A 23,897-nucleotide genomic window follows, 5' to 3' on the forward strand; every position below is an offset into this window, starting at 1 on the left:
TTTGCTTGTCTCAAAAAAAAGGCCAAGTCTTAATCGTCCAAAACTGATGCCGTTTCTGAGCCGACACCATTTTTGTAGTTTATCATTGTCACAGCTCTAGTGCTAAGTCCAACCATCAAACGTAGAGCGCTGATTGGCAAGACGTGCTTAGGCTACAATGGAGTGTGGCTAGACCGACTTTCAGAGCTTTTTATTTATTTATTTATTTGGTACAGTTTCTCTAGTATTTTAGCCTAATTTAATGAAGTTACATGTTTAGAATACGTGGAAATTTAAGTTAGTGCAATGTTTTTCTTTGTTCTTACTTTATCTTTCAAATGTTAAATAATCTGTGGCTCTTGCAGGAGCTGCAGAAGCATAAGGAAAGCTTCAGAAAGACTGAAAGCCAGGATTCTTTGGAGGAAGTAAAGTCAAACACTGCAGTTGAAGAGGCGCCACCTGCAGGTCTGAGCAGCACTTTGCAACACTGACATACTGTTTTTTGAAGAGAATTTCATTGACGACTGTAATTTGTGTGAAAGGTAAATTATGGAAAGTGCATTTTTGACATTTGTTACATGGTTGTTTTTTTGTTTTGTTTCCCCCCCCCCCCCCCCCCCCCCCCCCCAGATGCCAAACAAGAAGACGAAGCTAAACGATCCAGTGAAAAGCTCATCCCACCAGGGATTAACACACAAAATACCTTCACAGTGAGACAGATAAAAATACTTATAAAAACCTGTTTACAGTGCTATAGTAAAAGTCATGTTTCCAACGTAGAATTTTAAACATCCTTGTAGACGCAAGTCCCCTTGTCTCAGGAGCCCTCGCAGAGAATGGAGACAGCGCCCCGCTCCGCTGCACCTGCCCCATTTGGACATCACTCTCCAAAGGAAACATCAGGTGAATTAGCGTCCTAATGTCCACCTACAAAGCTAGCTTCTTATTGTTGCCTCTCTTTGTTTCTAAAATTAGAAAAATTGGGTTTTTTTGCTGGTTATTTTTCTTTTTCCCTCTTAGCATGGCCTTAATTCTGTTATAACATCATGAATAAAACACTTCATCATCCAAGGACTTTTTATTATGGTCTACATAAATGATTTAAAATTTTAATTGACTTAACGTCAGGTCTGCCAGGGGCTAAGAGTCCAAGAAGCAAATCAAGTAAATCGTTTTTTTTAAGTAGGAATGGATTTTTCTACAAAATGTACATTCATGTTAGATCCCAATTCTATAAACAAGCTGAAGTTCTAAAATGTAGTTAAAACTTAAAACAGGTCCCATTTTTATTTTGTTTCATAATTTTTTCTATCCAGCTCCTGACCTTTGATATGTTTCCCCTCATTCTTCCCCCCCCCCCTGCCCACCCCAATTTCAATAATTTTGATTTCATTAGACTCTGAGATCAGTGTCAGGTCTTCACAGACATCCAGCAACCCTAAGTCACGTTGGGAGTTCTTCGGTCCATCAGGTAAACATCGAGGGAGATAAGAAATCTGCTCTGAAGTCCGTTTCGGTTTTATTAATGCAGCATTGAAAGTAACATCGTCCCAGACCACTAGGCAAAAAGGCAAATGTAGGAATCTGCATTTGGTTCTGTCTAATTTTCATGAAAGTACATACCCTCCAATTAAGTGCTGTTATAATATATTTCAAAACAATCACGTTCAGTCAAAGGTCGAAGGCAACAGAGTGCATCAGATCTTCACTTGGAAACAATCCCCCCATCCTGAGCAAGCACAAGGGGACAGTGGAGAGGAATGAGTCCTTTTCAACAGGAAGGAACTGGAACATGGATAATCCTGTATAGAAGTAGCTTGTTGATTAAGAAAATGATTTGTTTCCATGACAAGTAAAAGAAGTAAAATACAAGCCCACTTTAGCAGTCTGGACTCTTGATTCAGCCCTAAAAATAAAAGTGTCCTACACCTATCTCTTGCTTTAGCTTCTGATAGAAAATAAATGGTGAAATGCTAGGATGAGAAAAGCCTGACAGGTCTATGTCACGCTGTCACTTGACATTCATGGACTCACTCATCTTGACTCACGACGGGGAAGGCTGTTGTTGGTTTAGTGTCCAGGAAATTGCAAAGAACATCTTGTCTAGTAGAATCTAACCGTTAGCATTAGCAACTCCACCACGCAGCAGAATTCCTTTAGGCTTGTGTTTTTGTGGGGATAAAACATCAATGTTGCAACACAAACTGACTCCGTCTAATGCAGTTATCTCCTGCATTAGCTTCTGATAGAAAATGGGTGGTGAGATGCTAGGATTTGAAAATCCTGACATATCTATGTCACACTGTGAATTTGCATGAATGGCCTTGCACATCTTGACTCACGCCCACCCACAGGAAGGCTCTTTTTATTTTTATTTTGTAGCATGGAGAGAAAGCAGAGAGTGTCTTGGTGATAGTGACTTTGCAACAGGGCTGAATGTGTTCTGTTAGCCAATCAGAAGCGAGGTGTGTGCATAGCATTAATAATAATGGGTAGTCCTGCTGTTTACAGCCCACCTCTGCACCAGCAAATGCCTGCATCTCAGAACAGGAGCATCATAGCTTTTTTAATGACTCATAAGGCATTGATTTACACTTATAGAACACTACAAATGTGTTGAATAAACAAGTAAACCACACCTTTAGAACTACCAGCGCCCCCTCAACTCAGAAAGGACATACGGGAATGGATGATGGATGGATGGATTTTGGGAGTTTTTTTTCTTATAAGAGTAATTTTAGTTTATTTTTCATTTACTAGAAGCCAATAAAATACCTGTATGTCTTATGATGAATGAAATTTTACTTTATTATGACTTTTTTTTCTCATGTTTTACTCATGTTGCTGAACTTTGTGTAAATGTTTCTGTATTCAGATTATCTGACCTCTGGTATCACAATGTTTGTTGGCTTTATCTGATCCTCATTTCCTTTTCTCTACAGAAGATTCAGAGAAGGACTGTCGAACAGTTGTGAGTAAAACACATTTGTCTGATTTCCTCAACGCTTCTCATCTGGCTAATCACTTCTAGCTGTGCTGTTCTAGTCAAATGAGATCTGCACATTGCATTTCTAGAAAACACATGTAAATGGACAAAGTGCAAAACAGAAAAACGGCCTTAACTGCTTGATGGATTCATTTGAAGAGTACAACACATTAGACTAGGACAGGCTGCCGATAATGTAGTTGATGTAATTTGGAAGAAAAAAGTAACAATATTCCTTATAAATGACTCCTTGTTTGTTTTGTGAGAAAATGGCCAAAACCACTTTTGAGAGGAAGGAGAGACGATACGATACTAAAAGTCAGATGCAAATTTTAAGACAGAATTTGACTGGAAAACTCAGGCCAGACACTTTATCGCGAAATCTCGTTGTTCTGTCAGAATGAAGCGGTAAAAACTGCTGCCCACTAGCATTCAAACTTTGAATTGCACCCCAAAAATGAAATACAGTAAATGTTTGCATGCAAATTCTCAATAAAAATCGATGTCCTGCGCTGAAATATTGATTAAGTATCATACTACTAAATATTGTGATATTTCAGTGTATTAATATTTTCTTACATCCTTAGACGTGATTATAACAAACAGGTTAAAAAGCACCTGTCACCCTGATAGACACATCACAAACTTTCAGCAGGAGGCTTTATGTTCACACTTTATTATTGTTTAGTAAAAAAAAAAAAAAAAGAAAACAGATTGTTTAACTTTCCTAAAACTTGAGTCTGAATGCCCGTGATATTTTCTGATCAAATTAGATATTTGGGATGATTTGTGTTTTATTTGCTCAGTTTCAGTTAGGCCTGTATTATGTTGTGTTGTACAGAATGGCACTGAGCTGTAGGTGTAGCATGTCAGATGAGAAAGCTTCTCTTTTTTATATTCACACTCATCTCTCTGTTTCTGTCTTCTTTCTTCTTAGTAGGAAACCGTTGGCTAGCTATGGAGTAGTGCTGTTGTGGTAGACCAAATATTTCTGTCTCTTTTCTCTTCTTTTTTCTGTGATGGACGTGTGTGTGTGTGTGTATTGATCTATGTATGAACGGGTTGTGGGTGTGTATATGTGCATGGATTATGTTGTGTGCATGTGTGTGTATATTTGTACGTGTGTTGGGGTCTATCAGGTGTCAGTGCCGGTGTTGCCCCAGGCCAGGCAGGGAAACCGCTGGTCTTGGGACCCGGATGAGGAGCGAAAGCGTCAGGAAAGGTGGCAGCAAGAGCAGGAGCGCGTGCTGCAGGTACACGGCATATGTTAAAGGATGAAGCTGTGGCACATGATTGTTTAGGTTAGTTTGTTATTTTGGTAAGAAACACAGAGTGCAGAGACGAGTTTGGAAATAGTCTATTGGTTTGTCACAAGTTTATATTCAAACATGTTTAAGAAATAGTAGAATATAGGTATCATCAACAAAAACAAGTATTTATTTTATTTAAGAGACTTGTTTCATACTGAAATTTTGGCTGAGACTCAGTTTATAACATTAAAGTGACACTACACTTTCCCACTACTGGTGGGAAGTGGAATTACAACCGTCGTAAACAACCCTGCCGCAACCTGCTGTAGCTATCGCTAACAACAAGCTAACGCAAACTCGATCCAACTGATGCTAAATAAACCACAAAAGCAAACATATAACACAATCCAAATAAAGCATAAGCATAAATGCCTTTTCATTTTCTCTGTACAACCGCCAGTTTTGATTCATAAATGAAATAATCCACACTCTCAGACTATTATTTACAATTCCAGCAGCAACAAAGCCAGGTCACCATCAATCCGTGATTTCATAGCCTCCTTTAGCTCCCTCAAACTAAATGACCCTCATTTGTATAGCACCTTTTAGAGTCGGAGGACTCCAAAGCGTTTTCCACTACATTGTATCATTCATCCCTTCACACACATTCACACGCTGACTGATGAGCAACATTGTAGCCACAGCTGCGCCGGGGCACACTGACAGAGGCAAGGCTTCCGAGACACCACTGACCACCACCAGCAAGCAAGGTGGGTTAAGTGTCCTTCCCAAGGACACAACAGCAGAATTCTCTGCCGGGAGTCGGGGTTGAACCTGCAGCCTTTCGATTACTGAACAACCCGCTCAACCTGTTGAGCTACTGCTGCCCAGCTAGTGTGGACCACACCGATGTTCTCTCTGATTATAGCACTTTGTTTCACCTCCAAAGACACTATTCCCTTACTTTCACTTCCAAGCTCCACTATGGTGCCAAAAGAAGCTAAATTCTTTCTTTTTCTTCTTGTGCTTTTTATTGGCGGTTGGCTAACTGAAGAAGCTAACTCAGCCTTTATATTAGCCACTGTCACTGTAAACAGCCAATGGTCGTAGTGCACTTACCCGTCACACAAAACTGTTAAGTGCAGTTTCTGGTCAGCAGGGGGCAACTCAGTGCTATATAATGTGAAGTTGGTAAAGTTTCTACCTACAGAATCACTGAAACCCACTTTTGAAGGAACAGCCTAAAATGTAAAAGATGAAAAATCTAAAGGAACAAGGCAGTAGGTCGCTAAAGAGGACATTTTACAAACAAGTAGGGCTATTCGATATGGCCTAAAATCAATATCACGATATATTGAGGATTTCACCTCGATAACGATAAATGGACTATAACTACAGGTATGCACAGAAACAAAAGTTGTCCACTACATGGGGCTGTCACATGTATTACGTTAAGTCACATTTTTACGTGACCCAAGGTGGTACAGCTTCTTAACTCATTCACTGCCAGCCGTTTCCTGATCGCTAACGGCCTTCGCTGCCAGCGTTTCTCACTGTTTTTACTGTTTTTTTAAGAGTCACAGAACGTTGCGCGCTAGGATGATGTCGATGCCAAAACAACCAAAACAAAGAGGAGACTCACCTCTTACATCAGGAAGAATCCGTGTGTTTCGAGCATTATCCATTCTTTCATAATCTGTTGTTGAATTGTGATCGGCAGACGCTTTTCCGGTTCGCGCCTCACTTTTTTTTTACAGGAACAGCCCAAAACGATCTCCTAATACATGGATGGTCTGCTTCCTGATCATGTGACGTGTGACGTATGCGGATGAAGATCGGCTTCAGGGCTGAGATGCTTGTTCTCTCAGCGCGGGGGCTCGTTCCAATGCTCAAACAGTAAAAAAAATGCAAATGACGACTTTAGTCGCCATTGGCAGTGAACAGTTGGATCTAAAATGACGACTTTAGTCGTCAATGGCAGTGAATGAGTTAAAGGGACATGAATGTTGCCAACCTACATACATCTTTTCATTTTTTTACTATCACATTTATTGACATGGGAAAAATGATCTTGATAAGAGTCAGAAATTTCGATAATGATAAATTTTCGATTAATTGCAAGGTAAAACAAACTCTGGCTTTCTATTAACCTCAACAGGCATTAATCACTGATGGCTTTGTTAGAAAGCCAAAGCCACCACCTCACTGGGCTGTGACTCTTGTGGGTCAGTTTAAAGCACAAAGTTATGATGAAATATGTACATTTTAAACTGGAATCACTCTGAATTTGTAGGTGAAACACTAAGGTATACATTCATTTTATTAGTTTTTTTTTTTTTTTTTTTGGTGTGGCTAGGTCACATTGGACACTATTCAACTGTCAGGCACATTTTCTTGCCACGGTTTTGTTACATACTGGCTTAATTATTTAAACTTTTTTCTTCAATATGCTTGCTATTTATCCTCATGTTATAACCAGTTTGATTGCTAACCCCTCCCAACATTATCTCACATTTTGACTGACATAAACAAATACCCTGTAGCTGGGTATCCCACAGAAGGAAGAAATTTTCTACAGCTTGGTCTGTCATCCGCTTGAATGTGAAGATAAACGGCACCTAAAATTATTCTTTCAAAACCCACCAAACAGAGTAGAGATTTGCGAATTGTGGACATAGATAACCAAGTTTTTAGCTTTTGCAACATCACTGGCCCAGGACAAAATTCTGTAACATCACATGTGTGACCTGTGATTACAAGCTTAGTTACTGATCTATGTAGAAGACCACAGGTGAAGGATGGCTTTAATGAGCAAATTGCAAGTTAGACAAGTTGGAGACTCCCATGAACCAATGTTTAGAGAAACATAATAGAAACTACATAAAAAATATTTTTTTTTACACATGCATTAATTATTTAGGCTTTCAGAGTAATTTTTGTGAGTGAAGTTTTTTATTTTTCCCAAACCAAGTGATGTCAGCTGAGGGAGTCCTGTTAGCTTAATCCAGAGAAAACTATGGATTCTAAAGCCAGCTCTGACACAGAGGAAACTTTAAATTTTTATAATTCTACTTCTGATGGACCAAAACCATAAAGTTATGAATTTGCTGCACGCCCCAGAGAGCAGAGATGAACCAGAGGGAGAAACCATTGGCCAAAGTAGAGAGGTTGAGGAGAAGCAGCGGGGGAGGAGCTCGTGAGTTAACTATGCTAGCTTAAACTTGTGTGCTAACATCACAATATTATACAGATTACTACCATGTACCAGACAATAAAATAGTATCGTCAGTTAGTATAATATTAATACTAATGAGCGTCTGTCAGCTGTCTAATACTCGTTAATATCCGTTCATGTAACGTAGTTTAGCGCTTAGAGAGAGAGACGCCTGTCATCAGGGTCTGGAGCTCATGTGGGCTTCTGAAAGCTGGATCCGACCCAGAAACCAGCGTGACTGGCCCGCTGAGCCGCAGCGGCTGGTGGTCAGTTCGGACCTGGTTCTGGCGGTGATCTGAGTTCCAGAAATTTACATTTAATTTTTTAAACCTCGCCATGGGTCTCCGGAGCCCAGCGCGGACCTCCCTGTCCCGGTACCGACCGATGTGGTCCACAGCAGTCCGTCTTTTCAGCTGCACAAAACGCCCTCAGGCACAGAGATAGAGGCGTTGTTTCTCTTATCTGGAAACCTGTGGACTCGATGTCCAGACAGGCTGGAGTTGGTACAGCCTTCACACACTATAGTTTATCAAAATGAACACAATCCAACACTAGTAAACACACACCGGCTCGATAACATGACCCCTCTAGCCTAAAACTACCCACTTTCCACACTGAGCTGAGGCAGCACCTAGCTTCTAACGCCCTTTGGTTACGTCAGAGGTTCAGATTTAAAAAAAAAGAGTATTTTGAGAAGCTTTGCTGAGAAAGGCCACTTTTTACTAGAAAAACTGCTGTTATATATTTTCCAATCCAATCCAATTTTATTTATAAAACGAAATATCCACAGTAAGCATTTCAAATAGTATTTTTGAACAGCATTTTATATGAATTAGAAAAAAAAATTTAACCAGCAATTTGCTCTTTAAGAATGATTCTTTCCTGCCATCTTGTTATTCCATATCCAAGCAGTGCACGGCCTGAATTCAGAAGAGTTCCAAATTAATTCCCAATGAGAAAATCCATCACAAATCTGAGACATTTAGAAAACAAATTCCACTCAGTTTCTCACCAACCCAGCTTTATATGGCTCTAATTGGCTAACTGGAAATAAAAAGATTGTCTATGACTTTCATTAGCCCAAAGACACTAGAAACGAAATTTAACTGTATGAGGTTAAATAAATTTTACTGTTTGAGGTTGATTTTTCTGCATCTAAGGCAAACCATGAGGAACACATCTGAAACACAAACGTTGAAAATATTCCATTTTACATATTAATTATTCACATTTCATTGCTGTTTACTTACTCCCTCTCATAATAGTTTTATTTTGAACACATTCTGCCCTGCTCCTTTATGCACGTTTGAACCACTAGATGGCAGGTTTGTGCAGAGGAAGAGACTCCATTTTGCTCTCCGTGCATCTCCGTTTTCATCTCATGCAGATACTCAAAGTGAGACTTTGCTGCTGTTGCTGCTTCCCAAATCAGCCTCTCTCTCCTCAGCAGGAATCAGTGCATCTCAACATTTTTAAGCATCTAAACAGCAAGTGGTGTCTAACACTGACTCCTCTGTTTGACTATGTTAAATAAAACCTGAGCTGATGCTCAAGACAGCATGGGTGTTGAGATGCACTCCCATGGGTGATTGTCTGAAGATGTGCTCATCACTCTCCTCTCTAGTTGTCTCCGTTTTGTCTTTGTGCCTCAGCTTTTATATTGCTGCATGTTTTCTGTATTTCTTTTATCCTTGTTTTCTGGGATTCGTGCACAAGTCTGTAAAGAGACATCTTGAAGTATAGTGTTCATGCGTGATCATGCTGCCTAGTTATTATTAGAAAGTTGTCCATAAAATCATCTAATTAGAGAGCTGTGCAGGAAACCCTTGCTTCTACTGCTTTGTACATGTGGCGGTTGTGTTTTTTATTCTTCCTGCTTGCTTTTCTGTTTGCTTTTATTTTCTTAGTGAGCAAATATCTGATTCAAGTAGATGTTTAGCCACGACCAGACACAGTGAGCTGAGCATGTCCTCCTGTTTACCTGTGCCTTGTTTTGTGGACAGGATTCCCTCTGAATCGTGGTTTGTCTTTATCAGCTCAGGAAATGAATAAATTGTCTCCCAGCCTCCGTGGAAGCAGAAAAATGTCTGATAGGTTTCTGCATAAGTATCCACCTTCTAATAACTCCGCCTTCCCTTTGTTGAGGCTCTATGCTGTATCTGTGTCTGTCGCCATGGTAACAGGAGAAGTACCAGCGAGAGCAGGAGAAGCTGAAGGAGGAGTGGGAGAAAGCCCAGAGGGAGGTGGTAGAGGAGGGGAGGAAGTATCATGAGGAGGTGTGTTTGTTGATGCTGGGGGGCACATGTTGTTTTGACACCTGATACTGAAAATGTTTGGACTTTTGGGGGATCAGAACATCACCTGAAACAAAAACTTTGACTTTGTGTGTCTAAAATTTAAAATTGGTGTGTTTTCTGTCTGTTTTGAACTTTGTCTCCTCACCACAGGAGCGCAGGATACTGGAGGAAACCGTGATGCCTCTGACTCCTCGCTCCTCTGCCCTGCCCTCCCCCAGCCGAGGTGAGCTCTCCTCCAGCTCCGAGCTTCAGGATACCATCGTGCGTTCTCTGGCTGACTGGGAACGCAAACAGGAACTGCTGGAGAGGCAGTCTGTGAGTGTTTCATTGATCCGTTTGGGATCTTCATGGAAGTTATTGCTCTGTTTGCTTTATAGAAAAATAAATATTTGCACATTTCACTTCACTATTCACATTTTCATTACCAAAGCATATTTTGGTACCACAACGACATGGAGAAGTAGCATCACACTCTTTTAACACCAGTGGGAAGACTGATAAGAGTCATTGTACATGCTCAGACGTGTCTTATGTCTGGCTCATTTGGTTTTTTATAACAACCTGGTGAGTTTAAAGTAAAGCTGTGGAATGCTAAAGATAAATCAGGCGCTGAAACCAAAATACAGAAAGAACAAGCCGGTTCTTGAACATCAGATGAGCTGATCAACCATCCATGTGTTTGATTGTTGACAGAGAGGAAACACAGAAAGTTCAGAGTGGAGACAGCGAGAGAAGGACAGAACCAGTGATACAAGCACAGCTGACGACAGCATGGACACAGGCAGAAGGTTGGTGAACAGAGTGTTTGTTTGAAAGATTCACAATTTGTCTTCATTATAATATGGGACATTTTTTAATATGTTTTTCTGTATAAATACACAAAAGAAATGCTTTAATGGGATTGTTAAATGTTATGTTTACGTGTGACAGATCCATGTTTTAAGGTTTTGCTTTTAGTAATAATTTTTTGTAACGCCATTGGTTCTGAAAAACAAATTCTGGGTCTGACACACTATTTTTATAGTGGACATTCACTAAGAAACCCATGATACTTGTTCTTTGAGAAATGCAACAGATTACTCTGAATTTCACAGGCAGCCTAAACACGAAATTTGTCTTCTACGCCTATTCCCTGCATTAGCTGTCGATAGTAAATAGATGAGGTAATGGTCGGGTCAGAAAAAGCCACACAGATCTACGTCACACTGTAGATGAATGTTTATGGACTCACCCATCTTGAATCATGGCAGGGAAGGCTGTTGGTTTAGCCTCCAGGAATCACAAGACAACGGGTGTGTCCAAATCCACAGGAAGGATGCTTATGAGTACGGGTCCTCGCCGGTCTAGCAAGGCCGGGTCCTTGAAGACCGCTAAAACCGGAAGTCAGCGGCTCTGAATTCGGACAGTACTAGCCTTCACCTCTACGGTGGCCCGTAGGTCCCGTCACAGCCGCGGCAGCAGCTACACGCAAACGAAAAATGCTAAAGCTAGCGAAAATGGAGCAGGAATATTAAGGAGCTACAGCAGCTTCACGTCCATCAGCAACGTTTGTTCACAACCGTTTTCAGGTAAAGTAATTTTGTTTATTCTAGAAGCTTTCCGGACTTACATGTTAACTTTAGATGGTTTCATGTATGTTTTAAACTACAGAATGAACTTGTTAAACGTACACAACACATTACTACAGAGTATTATCATGTAAGTAATTAATATAAACCAAATGCAGAATGTTGAATGCAGCAGGATGTTTTCTAATTTTATTTGGACCTTAGAACTTATTTTGCATCAAATGAGGGTAAAACGTTTTAAAAAACAGGCTTTTTAATAAAATAGCATAGAAGTGTTTTCAATGTGCATTTATTTATTCAACTTAAGCCTAATAATGCTTAGATCTGTCTTAAAAATGTAAATTTTCTGTAGTTTTTATTTAACTATTCCCTGCTGCTTTTCTTTAAACTGAACAGAATCGGTGTACTGCAGGTTATGTTTTGTTTTACATTTTTCTATAAAAAACCTCTTTTTTAATCTATTACAGGTCAGCATGCACTGTGCTGCACATCTGCCTCTGTGCTGGTGAAGTTGTGGGTCTGGAGGATGAGCGTGAGGAAGATGTGTGTGGAGGAGGTCAGCGGTGCTCTGTCCTGCAGGAGGTACCAGCAGACCACCACTGCTGTTAACAGGCAAGTCATTCACAGAGATGTAACAGCCGTCGTCTGAGCCAGCCCAGCAGTCCCTGTAGATGGACGATGGAGTGGACAGTGAGAGGAAGCGTCCCAGAGCTCACTCTGCAGACCGTCCTGTATGATGTTCCTCTGACCAGAAACGTCCAGCCACGGGTCTGCTCCAGCCCTCCATCCACGTCTGGATCCTCCTGCAGCAGATCCAGCTGCACTGTTAAGGACTTCCTGCTCACTCAGTTTAAATAAATGATCCAGGAAGAGTCACTCAGGTTAATCCTGCTTTAACCGTACATAACTGGTCCATACTGGTTTTGATCTGTAAATAAGTGTAACGTATTATAAATAATCTTGTCTCCTTACCATCTTTTCATTTTCTGTTCATGTAACATGTTCAAAAACATCTGTAATAATAAAATTGGTGATAAAATCAATGATCAGAAAGAGTTATCAGTTAGTATTTGTTTTAATAAATGTGTTAAAATGTCAAACAGCTAAATAACATTAACATGATGACAGTAGAAGGACTCTCTCCCAGGATGACAACAGGTAAAGCCTCTCCTGACCCTGGACACCTGCAGTCCTACAGAGAAAATCAGAGACCACAGGTGACAAAAAGGCAATAAACACATTTTTACATTTATCCACATGAGAAGATAAAAATTATATTCTTCACACAAACTTTTTACTCCATTAAAACGTGTCAGCTGTGTAAATCCCTGAATGTAAAACTACTTTTCACAGAAGAACGTCTGTGGTTGTGTGTAAACAGCTTCACTCTTCACCTCTAAGCTTAATAAAAACGCTTCTTTGCTTCGTTGTCCTTAAAACAAATGACAAGTTTAATTCGCCACACACACACACACACACACACACACACACACACACACACATAACTGGGACCCGGGAAACAAACTTGTTCTGGCTGATTTCTGCCTAAAATGTAATTTAAAGAACAAATATACAAACGAAAAATGTCTATAAACTGAACCGCTTTAAGCTTTTTAGATTTCTACGGCTAGTTTTTAACAAACTTACGTTTAAAACTTCGTAGCTTTCCCCATTTTCTCTACCTGTTGAAAATCCACAGCCGGTGCGCAAACCATGCTGGGATAGCCTTGTTGGTGAGGATACAACAAACCCGTCCTTGAAATGTGGGCAGAGCGAGGACGCGAGAATGAGTATTCTTGGAATTCGGATAGTGCTCGTCGCTGCGCTGTGACGTCATCGACCTTAAAATGCACTCTTACAAGCATCCTTCCCGTGGATTCGGACACACCCAACGTCTCGGCTAGTAGAAGCTAACCGTTAGCATTAGCAACTCCACCACACAGCAGAACTCCTTCAGACTTGAGTTATTTGTGGAGAGAAAACATCAACGTTGCAGAGCAAATGGAGTCAGTGGTAGTCACAATGCTGTTATCCAATCAGAGAGATGTTTGCATATCATGAACAGAAATGATTAAGACTCCAAATCCTGTCGTTTTCCACCCCCACTCCTCCAACTAATGCCTAGTTCATACTTCTCCATCAACAAGTTAGCACTCACACACGTATTCACGAAGATGTTTTCCTTTTATACTTCTCTGTTGCTGTGTCAGTGTTGTGAAGCCGTTCTCCACCAGGACAGCAGAGGCCTTAGACCTTTTCTGGCAGGTCTGCCTATTGCAGTGACGTCTCTGGTTGATGACGGTATATTTCAGCTTGAAAACGTGAATATCTTAAAGGAGAAGTGAATTTAAGTTTAAATTTCAGATTCTTGTGTTGATTGTGGAATTTGTCATTGTTCCTATTTTGTTGAATACAGTTGAAGATGAAAATAAATAAACAGAAAAGCTTGTAAACGCCAATTCACTCAAAAAGCAACGGCTGACAGAAAGCAAGTTTTCATTGAGCTGAAAGAATTCAACTGGAGCGATGGAGACTGCGGCTTCTGTGGACGGCCATTCCACCAACGCTGCTGCTATTGTTGGGCCGACCAATCACAGACGTGCACTCTCCATTGTATTTGATGGATCGTTAAAAAACGGGCTCTACTCTGTCTGTCGTTGCATGCCTGTTTGAGAGCCTTTGCGTGGATGAAAAATGGCACAGTGTGTTTCTGGACCTCCGCAGGCGGAGAGGTGTAAACTAGTCTCTATTTCTATGTTACGGCCACCAGCCTGGCCTTTTTAAACTTCGGGAGCCAGACTATTTTGTGACGCCACTCTGCGATGTGGACTCTGATTGGCCGGAATGCCGCCTTCCTCCTCTTCCCTCTGCAGGCCTCTGAGGAGCTCAGCTAAATGTCATCACCCTGATGAGGCACACCAGGTATAAAAGGCTGTGTCCACCTGACGTTCAGGGAGACAAAAGTGCGGGCTCGCTGTTGTTCTCCAGACCTCCCAAACCCTTTTTGTGGAACCTTTGTTTGTGTGGTTTGTTGGCTAATATTAACCTTGAGATCTTTATTAGGCGATCTCTGGTTGGATCTTAACTTTGGTGTTATGCTGGGGTAAGAACGCCTTTCGAGTTGTCAACCTTTGTTGACTCGGATCTTTATGATCTCTGCATGTTCGTTTAAGGTTAACTCCAGATCTGACGGTGCCTTCAGACGTTGTAGTTTAAAGCACTGGAGACCGCTGACGATGACTTGAAATAACAAGTTTTCACCCACGAGTAAATGACAGATTTGTTTGTTATGCATCAGTTGTGTTTTCTTTCTTTTTCCTACAGTTGAAATATTTTAATCACTTATTTTGTCCAGTGTGAGGCAGTTTTTTTTTATTATTTATTTATTTTTTGAATGCATGTGGGAACCCTTTTTGATCAGGCGCTGTTTTTAAAATATCCATTAAACTCAACAAAATTGTGAACACATTTTATTTAATGTGTCACCTTTGTTTCTGTTTCGGACGGTCAGCCTGGTGAGTCAGAACAGCAGCCAGGCAGAAAGACTCGGTCACGGCGTTCACAATGGACAGAAGTTTCCTCCACCTCCAGCCAAACCTTCTACACCGGTCAGGAAACCACAAGAACCCCCAGCTGAGAGCGACGGGCCAAGTCGGCCTGCTGGAGAGAGAAGGTGTGTAAATGCAACTGTAAATAAAAAGAACTTCAGCCATGCTTTGTCTGAAAGATGTTGTTTCACAATGATTCATTTGACCTTTGGACATTGCTTTATTGTCACGTATCACTAAATAAATAAATGCTGTTCTACTTTGTTTAAAAAAAATTCCATGATGTAAAATTGAGATTTTATTTGAGATTTTATTCCAAGGGTGACCAGCAGGTGGCGTCTTTGACCCGAATTTCCCTGCATAGTTCTCCTTTATTTGAGGTTAAATACTGTAGGTTAAGAGATTTTTTCAACATTTTAATTTGTGCTTTTATAAGTAGAAACATATAAAACAATATTTCTAAGGAACAAAGTAAGACCAGATCAGCTGATATAGATTTGCTGTGCTCTGGTTTGGATTGGTCCTCTTCTGACTCTGGCAGCCAATCACACCTCTGTATCTGTGAGCCATCATTGTATTGCATGTTGCTGTCCGTTTGCAGGAGTGGCTCCATAAATAATAACATAAGAAGCAGCTCATCAAAGCCTGCCGCAGCATGTCCATCAGCACCAGACATGCTGCCCCCACCTCCCAACAGGTACTGCAGCACAACGATCCCCACAGCGAGGGGCGGCAGATCACTTCTGCATTGTCATTTTCTGCTTCACTGTCCACGTTTATTTTTTATTTTCCACCCATCTCATAACATGCGCCACTGCAGCAGCGACGCTCCAACCTGTCTGGAATTTCAATAGAACAGAAGGCAGGTGGAGTCGAGGAGAAGCACGAGTTTATTTGTTCATTTGATGCTTCAAGTTATCTGATAGTTTTCTCAATTTACAAGAATCAAACACACAAACATGACTACAAATGTTGATTATGTAGGAGGAAGAAGTTTTTATTGTATTTGCTTTGATGTGGTATTAAAAAGCAGAAATGATTAAAGAACAGTGGTGGAATAACTGCGCATCAATGCAGAAAACAAATGTGCAAAAATCTGTGTGTGTGTGTGTGTGTGTGTGTGTGTGTGTGTGTGTGTGTGTGTGTGTGTGTGTGTGTGTGTGTGTGTGTGTGTGTGTGTGTGTGTGTGTGTGTGTGTGTGTGTGTGTGTGTGTGTGTGTGTGTGTCCACCCCCACCCGTCCTGCAGGTCTGTCAGTGGGAAGAAGCTGTGTTCCAGCTGTGGTCAGCCTTTAGGGAAGGGGGCAGCCATGATCATTGAGACCCTCAGTCTGTACTTCCACATCCACTGCTTTAAGGTTGGTGCTCAACAGACCAGTCATCTAGATGTGATGTTTAAAGACAGGAAGGTATTTTCTGTTTTAGGTCTGTACACACTGATGTGTGTGATGTGTGTGATGTTTTTAAAATGGCTGCTGTTCAAAGCTTCCTGGAAGGTCTCAGATTAGAGAAACAGCGTTTATGCCCTACAGAACCAATAAGCTAACGGCTCTGCCAAAACCAAAGTGCATCTCTGTCATCCTCAGTCTACCAAGTCCCACAGCTGTTGTTGTGCTGTTCATTTGTAAACCATTACCCCCCATAACTTCTGCATGACATGGTTGTTTCAGCAGAAACAGTCTGCTGGACTTGACCCCTGGATGCTCTGAACATGCTGCAGATCGCTGCCATTTACTAAATGAAGTGTGTAAAGATTTATAAAATAAATCTTGTTTGACTTCATGTGAAATCTTTAAGACTGGAGTCCTTTTAAGGCGGCAGCACTGCCCTTTGACCTTGGTTGTGTAGTAGCATTAGCATTGACCTTGGATAAGCGTTTTGCTCACTGGACATAATTCAGGAAGGCCAGAAGTCCTTGTAATTAGTGAATAAGTATCTTTTCCTTCTCCGTGTCTGATGCTTTCTCAGTGTGGGGTGTGTAAGGGACAGTTAGGAGACACGACCACGGGGACAGACGTCCGAATTAGAAACGGCCTCCTCAACTGTAACCAGTGCTACATCCGCTCTCGCTGTAAGTAACTTACTGACCCCCCCACATGTCTTGACTTTATGTTCTAATGCTCCCATTTCTGAACTATGAATGAGTGGCGGTTGTTTTATTTTATTGTAGTTTTTATTTTGAAAATTAAATCTTGAGAAACTTTTAATCCAAATCTTTGATTTTATGATATCATTTTAAAAGCATTATCATGGTAACTATTTATTTTTGAGTCAGTATTTTCTATTATGAAGATATTTCAGACTCATCAGGAGGAACCGCCGAGGCAGCTTTCGAGCAGAAAGGACTGGACCTTTTAGTCGCCTTATTTCACCACAATACTTCTCACAAGCCATAAAATTAAAATCGGAATCAAAAGCCACCTGGGGTTTTATTTTATTTATGCTTTCTTTAATCTGATTAAAATGTTTGATCTTGTTTTTGTTTCCTGTCTTTTCCGTCAAGCGGCCGGCCAGCCAACCATGTTGTGACAAGCACAAGGTTCATGGAGGAAGCCCTGTCCCTGTTTGAACCTGATTATCTTTAAATCACATCCTCCGCAGTGTGGCGGGATCCTTGCTTCCTCTGCAGCTCACCAACCGCTGAAGATTCTTCACATGGGACAAATGTAAACCTGTGGACTGCTGTAAAAAAACAAAATATGTTCTTCTTATGTAATCTGATACTCTGAGATCTGAATGGGATTGGTCCGTGTGCATCCACAAGCTGTTTCATCCCAACGGCCATGTTGACAAGAAATCACAATAACGGTGATTAACTCCAGTGAGAGTGAACACAAAAACACAAAGAAACGTAGACCCAGTGGGCGTTTTACGTAAAATGTACCTTTTAGTCCATGTAAAATGAAAACCTATTTAAGAAACGAGATAATAAGACTCCAAAAACAGAGGCAATAATGTGATGAGGATTTTATAAACATGATGGGATCTGAAATGATCATTCCTGCTACCCCATTCACTCACACACATGGGTTTAGTGAGATCATTAAAGTAACAAAATATCCAGTAAAGGTTTATTTTCTTAACACTTGTCCCTCTCCGGGTTCTAGCATGGTTCCTGTTCTGTGTACAGGATGAGATGAGCTCCAAATACAAAGACACAGGAACGAATGTAGGTTTATGAACCGGCAATAACACGTGAGCTGTTTGTGTCCTCCTGGGTCGCAGCAGGTTGCTCCTTATCCAATATGTCTGCTTGGGAATTGAAGACTTTAATGTGCCTTAGCAGAGCTGGAAAACATCCTCGTCCGAGGTGTTTTTTAGGGATTTGGCCAAATTTAAACTCTTAAACTGCAGACAAGCTGCAGAGTTTTATCATGCAACATTTAAGTACTGTTTAATTTTAAATGGATTATCTCCCTTTAAGCACTCGCATTGAACTTGTGAAGAATTAATAGATATAAATGTGTTTGGGTGGAATCTTGCCATACTGCAGGGGCAACAGTGCTGACGATGATGGTGTCATTCTGTGGGTGGTTCTGTTTTAATGCACATGACGGAGGTCATCCTGATCCTTTATCAGCTGTAGAATTCATTCATACATCAAACAGAATCAGAAGCAAGGGTAACATGAACACAAACCAGCAGCTTTTTGGTTGGATGAAAACGGAAGATCTGTCCTGCCAACTGCACATTTTTAATCACTAGCTTACATTTTATTCAGTATAAGAAGAGATCCATATATTTTGGATGTAAAAAATTGCACGTATATGCAAGAAACCAAATGATTTGCTGTATGAAAGTAAACTAGCAGCCTCCTCTTTCTCATCCGTGCTTCTCTGGTGTCATAACTCTCTGACCTGCAGTATTTTAAGCCTATTCTCTGACTGTGTGTTTTATTTTTATCTTTAGTTACATTTAGGATGAGTCTCTTCTAGCCAGATCTTTGAGACTGAGAATCAGACAGTTTTAACAGGATAGCGGGGGAATGAAGCTTTTTTGCATCTGTACTGTATTGTAATATTCACCTGAAGACTATCTGGAATAAAGTTTCATTTGGTGTTTAAATGCAACTACATTTATTATTGCATACTGTATGTTTATAAATAAAATATTGTAAATGCAAGCAGGGCTTTCTCTGTTCTGTCTTATTTTTGCAACAAAAATAACTTGAACTTAAAACATCTTGATTTAAAATAAAAGCAAATTTTATTTGCTTTAATAAATCAATGTTTCCATTTTAGGATTGGTTAGTGATGCACAACACATCTGAAGGATTCTTTAGAAATATTTTATGATTTTGACATGGAATATTCAAAGAGAATAAATGTTTAAACATTTGAAATGTTTGTGAAGTTGGACTGAATTCTGATTGACTTAAAAAGAGTGGTTACGTTTTAAATAGCTGGTATTTTTTTATGACTTGATATATTCACAGATTGGCTGTTATATGTTAGTTTTGTTTTTCTCCGTTGGATCAAGTCCCAAAGAGGGGCTTTATTTACATTTATTGGAGAGTTTTCCAATGTGATGTCACAAACTCGGGCCTCAACGTTTTCTTTATAAAGGAGTTCTCAGTTTTTGTTTTCTAACATGTCTAAAGTTTAAGGTACCTTTTCACTTAGACAAAAAAAACGTTGAATATGTAAGAATTTATTCAAAACCAATCATTCTAAGGTGTCTTTATTTCCTCATAAAAAAAATCCCATTTTGTGTGAGCCGGGTTAATTTTAGGAGCTGTCCTTGGTGCTGAAAGCGCTGCTCTTTTAAAATCAGGAATATTAAAGTGAAACTGTTTCAAGAATATCTCAAAAACAGTATTTAAAAAAGGTAAGTCCAATTTTGCCCACAAAAGAAAACCAGACAAAAACAAAGTGAACCAATATTTTTTTATCATCAACAATCATTTCAATGGTACACCTGGAAAACTATGTGCACATGTAGAAATATTTCCTTCTTAAATATAAGCATTCATTACCTACATATAAATAACTTTCGGATCCTGGACAAAAACGTGTTACATAATGCTCACAAAATGGGAGACAAATCAGTGTAAAATTAGAGACAACATGCAAATTATATAGAAATAAATACAACGTTTGCATCCATTCCCTGTTTTTTTTTCTTTCATTTTTTCTTTTTTCATCTTTTACCCAAAATAAATTCTTCAGAGGGAATTTAGTAAAACACCAAAAAAAGACTTGCATGGTGGATCTACGAGGGAGTATGGTCTATGGTTCAACTAGAGACAAGAATACGTATTAACACTATACAGTCTGAGCCACAAAACACTGCCGTAGAAAGACACACAGAACATACAGATTTCCTGTCGGGGGTGAACATTGCAGTAGTTTGTGCCTTTTTTAGAATCTCGAGGAAATAAGTGTGTTTATATCGACAATTTAAAGAAACTAAACTGTCAGCAGCCCTAGAAACGCAAACATCTCTGGAAGCGCGCACGTCCACACAGCGGGGCGTTTGTAGAGAACAGAAAGCTTTATGAGTCAGCGAGTTAAGTTTTTCTCCAGCCAGGTGGATTTAACGTCTCCGATCCGAACACAGCGCCTGCGTAATGAGGCTCCTTGATTCACACTGCGCATTTCCCATTTATACTTCCTCAACATTTGGACTGAAAATAAACATCTAAACGAGCATATTGTCCCCCATGAACCTGACTTAAGGAATGCTGTTTGTGTTTTTAAACTGATGCCTGTTTTTAACAGTTTTGTCTACAAACGAGGGATACATGACACATCCCGTCTCACTGCTTTAGTAGTTCTGATGCTCGAGAGATGAAGGGAATCGGATTCGTTTGCAGAATAATCACAACGTGACTTGTTTAGGTGAATACTTTAAAGGAAATGTGTCGGGCTAAAGAAATGGCGCAGTGCGTAAAAATAAAAAGATCGCGTTCGTCCCTTTTGAACTACTGTTTATTGTCCTCAGGTGTGTCTTGAAGCGATTGCTTTTCAGTCTCCGGAGTAGGAAACGCGTCTCTTCCCTCCTGCTCTCTGGTTCTTCATCTCAGAGGCTTCATTAGAACATGCTGGTTTTTACTAACGTGGCTTTAGCTCCGTTCTGTCTCTGCAAAGACGACAGCACGCTAGCGAATGGCCCGCCCAAAGAGTCCGGGATAGACGTGATGGTCCCGGGTGCGGTGGCCCAGCCTTGGCTGGGTGCTGTCACTCCCATGCCTGAGGACACGGAGGTCTTCACCTGGTCCACCTGTCCGTTCCCGTTCGTGTTGACTTGGCCTGCGGTGGGACTCGGTCCGCCACAGTTGGAGGTCGGAACCGGGTTTGGTCCTGGTCCCCCTGTGCTGTCAGGGTCGGTAGTTTTGGTGTCTTTGCTGTCTTCGTCTCTGGAGTCGGACTTCTTTCCGGAGCTGGACTTGGCCGCCGCTGCGGCTGCTGCAGCTGCGCGCTCCTGCTTGCGGAACTTGGCGCGCCGGTTTTGGAACCACACCTGCAATCATTCAAAACAAATTTAAGATTTTATATGATCATATGGCTGAACGTTTATATTTCGGCAGGTAAAACGTAGATATATGTGTAAACTTGGAGCTTAATTCTGTGAAAAAAATCCAGAACATTTAGATAAAAGAAACATCTGCTTTAGCATTATTAGATAACTAGTTGTTAAAGTTAATTATCCTAATTAAAAAATGGTTGATGTAGTAAAATTCACAAAAATTGAATCCTTAATTAGACGCAATGACATTGTAGTTAAAAAGTAAAATCTCCATGCTTAGTTGTGCGTAATGGAGACGCGATTGGGTGGCCCGTAGTACCTGCACTCTGGCTTCAGTCAGATCGATTTTGAGCGCCAGCTCCTCTCTGGTGTAGATGTCTGGGTAGTGTGTCTCAGCGAAAACCCGCTCCAGCTCCTTCAGCTGGGCGCTGGTGAAGGTGGTCCGGATGCGCCTCTGTTTCCTCTTCTCGTTCAGTCCTCCGTGATCCGTGAAGAGTTTGTAGGGAACTGAAAACCAGGTGAAATGTCACGGTTATGTGTGTTTTCCAGGCAGTAATAGGGGGGAATGTGATTGTGTGAGTCGGATGTTGTCAAATGAAATTCAAATAGGTTATTTTGTGTAAAATCCGGTTACGCATTTGATTGCGTTTGGATTAGATCAGAACTGATAACACCGCTGACCTGTGAAGCGGTTAATTGTGATGTTAAATGAATTGTTGCTCCTTAGATTGAGGTTCAAGTTTAAAATCGTGTCATACGGTTGCCATCCTCCCCGCTTGTTGCTACTGTAACTCCAATTTGGTGTCAATAATGAGCTTTAGTCTTTGGTTATCTAATTATTTTCGAAGCTTTATGTGTCATCGCAAAGTAAATAAATTATGCCTATCATTTTGGCAGCTTAAGATAATTCTGTTGGCGGTTTTGGGTGTGACTGGGATAGTATAACCCCATAACCGAATTACCTCTTGCCTGCAATCGCTTCTAACGTGATAAATTCTTTCATTTGTGTAAGCAAATTTCGTTTGGTAAATACTAAACACATTTCCATTTTCAAATGCAATCAAGCCGTCCTTATAATGCACCGGGTTGAGGCTCCGGAGCCGCTGCTTACCTGCGGCGTACGGGCTGCTCTGGTGGTCCCGCAGGGTCCCAAGACTGCAGGACCCCGGCGTGAGGGACGGACAGCCGGAGGTGGCCCCGAAAGTGGTCCTGATGGGATTGTACTGAAAGCCGCTGGTTTGACTGCACGAGCTGAAGTCCGCATAGGCCGATGCCAAGCTCGACGTGTCCATCCCGGCCATACATGATTCGTAGGCAGAGGAATTTAGGTAAGAATACTCCATTTTATACATTTGAGAAGGCTCGGTAGAGGTTGAAAGCTGCACTTCCCTGCAAAAATGTCAAACAAAAGCACCCAAAAATTTGGGTTTGAAGGGGAAAAAATAACAGTGAGGAAAACGAACGATGATTTTGTGGGAAGGATGACTTGTTTAGTTTGAACTGGTTGGAGAAAAAAAAAGGCTGGACGGTGAGTAGATGTGCACTGCTCCGCGCCTGCTCCAAAACTGGCCTCCTTTATAGGAACCTAGCCCTGTTTTATGAAAAGCCCCCTAAGAGCCGCCTAGCCTGAGGTCTCTAGAGCATATAGTCCTCATAATAAACTTGGCTCTTTCCGCTTGGACAATAGCAAAGCGTTTGGTCTTATTGCTAGCGCTTTTTTACATGACAATAACTCATCAGTCTATTGGGCTGGCACTGGGGGCCCGGGCTGTCCAACCTCCCTATCATTGATCCCCTGCATCTCTAATTAGAATTTAATACCACGCCATTACGCAGCCCTCCACCACCGCCGCCCACCCCCTCTCTACCCATCCACCCCACTCCTCTCCAACCAACATCTTGCCCTTTAATTCAATCACACCACTTGGAAATAATGAAAGTTGGGTGACGATTCTCCCTGATCCAATTTTCTCCAAGCTTTTAAGCCTTTTAAGCGACCGTATACCTTGGGCAGGATTTCACAGAGTATTCCCACTCTGCCTCTTCTTTCTGTCCGTGCGCTCAACATTTTTTTCTTCCTGCTGTTTTAGACTCTGATTTTCTGCTCCGGAGCCGTAAAACCTGTCCATTTAAAACCGTCATTTTTACGCACAGAGATCAGAGGGTTTTATACCAGCTTTGCTAATTTTTTCCAAAAAAATAAAACCAAATGTGTGTTCGGTGATTTATTTTCTTGTTTTCTTTGGAAAAAATATTACAATTAAATGTGCAAAAATTTTCATTCGGGTGTAACTTCCTTTATGAAATGTATGCAAAATACATAAAGCACAAAGAGGAGAGGCGCACATTAGATTCTGTGTGTTTTTTTGATTCATAAATGACTGAATTAGGCTGCATTTGCAAGAAATTACACAAAACTGATTTAAATGCGCAGAAGTAGAACATTCTCAATCAAAACTCCACATATTTTACACGAGTCTGGTTTCCAGTCTGTCTTTTTGACCAAACTAACACACCTTTGTTTTTTTCTTCGCCTCCACTGGGGGCTGCGATCTCTACTAAACTTCCGGGTGTGTTGTTTTATGATTC

The 23,897-nt window shown here is 40.9% G+C and overlaps 2 protein-coding genes across 19 annotated transcripts in view; one reads left to right on the forward strand and one right to left on the reverse strand.

The window, feature by feature from the left end:
• LOC107380209 (LIM and calponin homology domains-containing protein 1) overlaps window positions 1-18,963 on the forward strand; it is a 112,439-nt gene extending 93,476 nt beyond the window's left edge. For 4 of the 18 annotated variants that reach the window (XM_054739349.2, XM_070550135.1, XM_070550162.1 and 1 more), the window contains 14 exons: window positions 345-444; window positions 610-689; window positions 780-882; window positions 1,376-1,450; window positions 2,922-2,950; window positions 4,105-4,218; window positions 9,613-9,705; window positions 9,877-10,041; window positions 10,420-10,514; window positions 14,806-14,967; window positions 15,444-15,539; window positions 16,090-16,198; window positions 16,809-16,911; window positions 17,344-18,963. In XM_054739349.2, coding sequence (XP_054595324.1) covers window positions 345-444; window positions 610-689; window positions 780-882; window positions 1,376-1,450; window positions 2,922-2,950; window positions 4,105-4,218; window positions 9,613-9,705; window positions 9,877-10,041; window positions 10,420-10,514; window positions 14,806-14,967; window positions 15,444-15,539; window positions 16,090-16,198; window positions 16,809-16,911; window positions 17,344-17,369 — 1,350 coding nt within the window. In that variant the 3' untranslated portion in view covers window positions 17,370-18,963. Of the gene's footprint in view, window positions 1-344; window positions 445-609; window positions 690-779; window positions 883-1,375; window positions 1,451-2,921; window positions 2,951-4,104; window positions 4,219-9,612; window positions 9,706-9,876; window positions 10,042-10,419; window positions 10,515-14,805; window positions 14,968-15,443; window positions 15,540-16,089; window positions 16,199-16,808; window positions 16,912-17,343 lie in introns of those variants that run through there. The other 14 variants (XM_070550121.1, XM_070550128.1, XM_070550137.1 and 11 more) reach the window with 14 other exon arrangements.
• Window positions 18,964-19,707: 744 nt separating this feature from the next.
• On the reverse strand, window positions 19,708-23,085 carry phox2bb (paired like homeobox 2Bb). The gene is made up of 3 exons (XM_015951326.3): window positions 22,420-23,085; window positions 21,628-21,815; window positions 19,708-21,302 (listed from the first exon to the last, which is right to left on the reverse strand). The coding sequence occupies exons 1-3, from the start codon at window positions 22,658-22,660 to the stop codon at window positions 20,874-20,876; spliced, it is 858 nt and encodes a 285-aa protein (XP_015806812.1). The 5' UTR covers window positions 22,661-23,085; the 3' UTR covers window positions 19,708-20,873.
• Between the last annotated feature and the right edge of the window lie 812 nt (window positions 23,086-23,897).

Source organism: Nothobranchius furzeri, chromosome 1 (assembly GCF_043380555.1).
Source record: "Nothobranchius furzeri strain GRZ-AD chromosome 1, NfurGRZ-RIMD1, whole genome shotgun sequence".
Taxonomy (NCBI): Eukaryota; Metazoa; Chordata; class Actinopteri; order Cyprinodontiformes; family Nothobranchiidae; genus Nothobranchius; species Nothobranchius furzeri.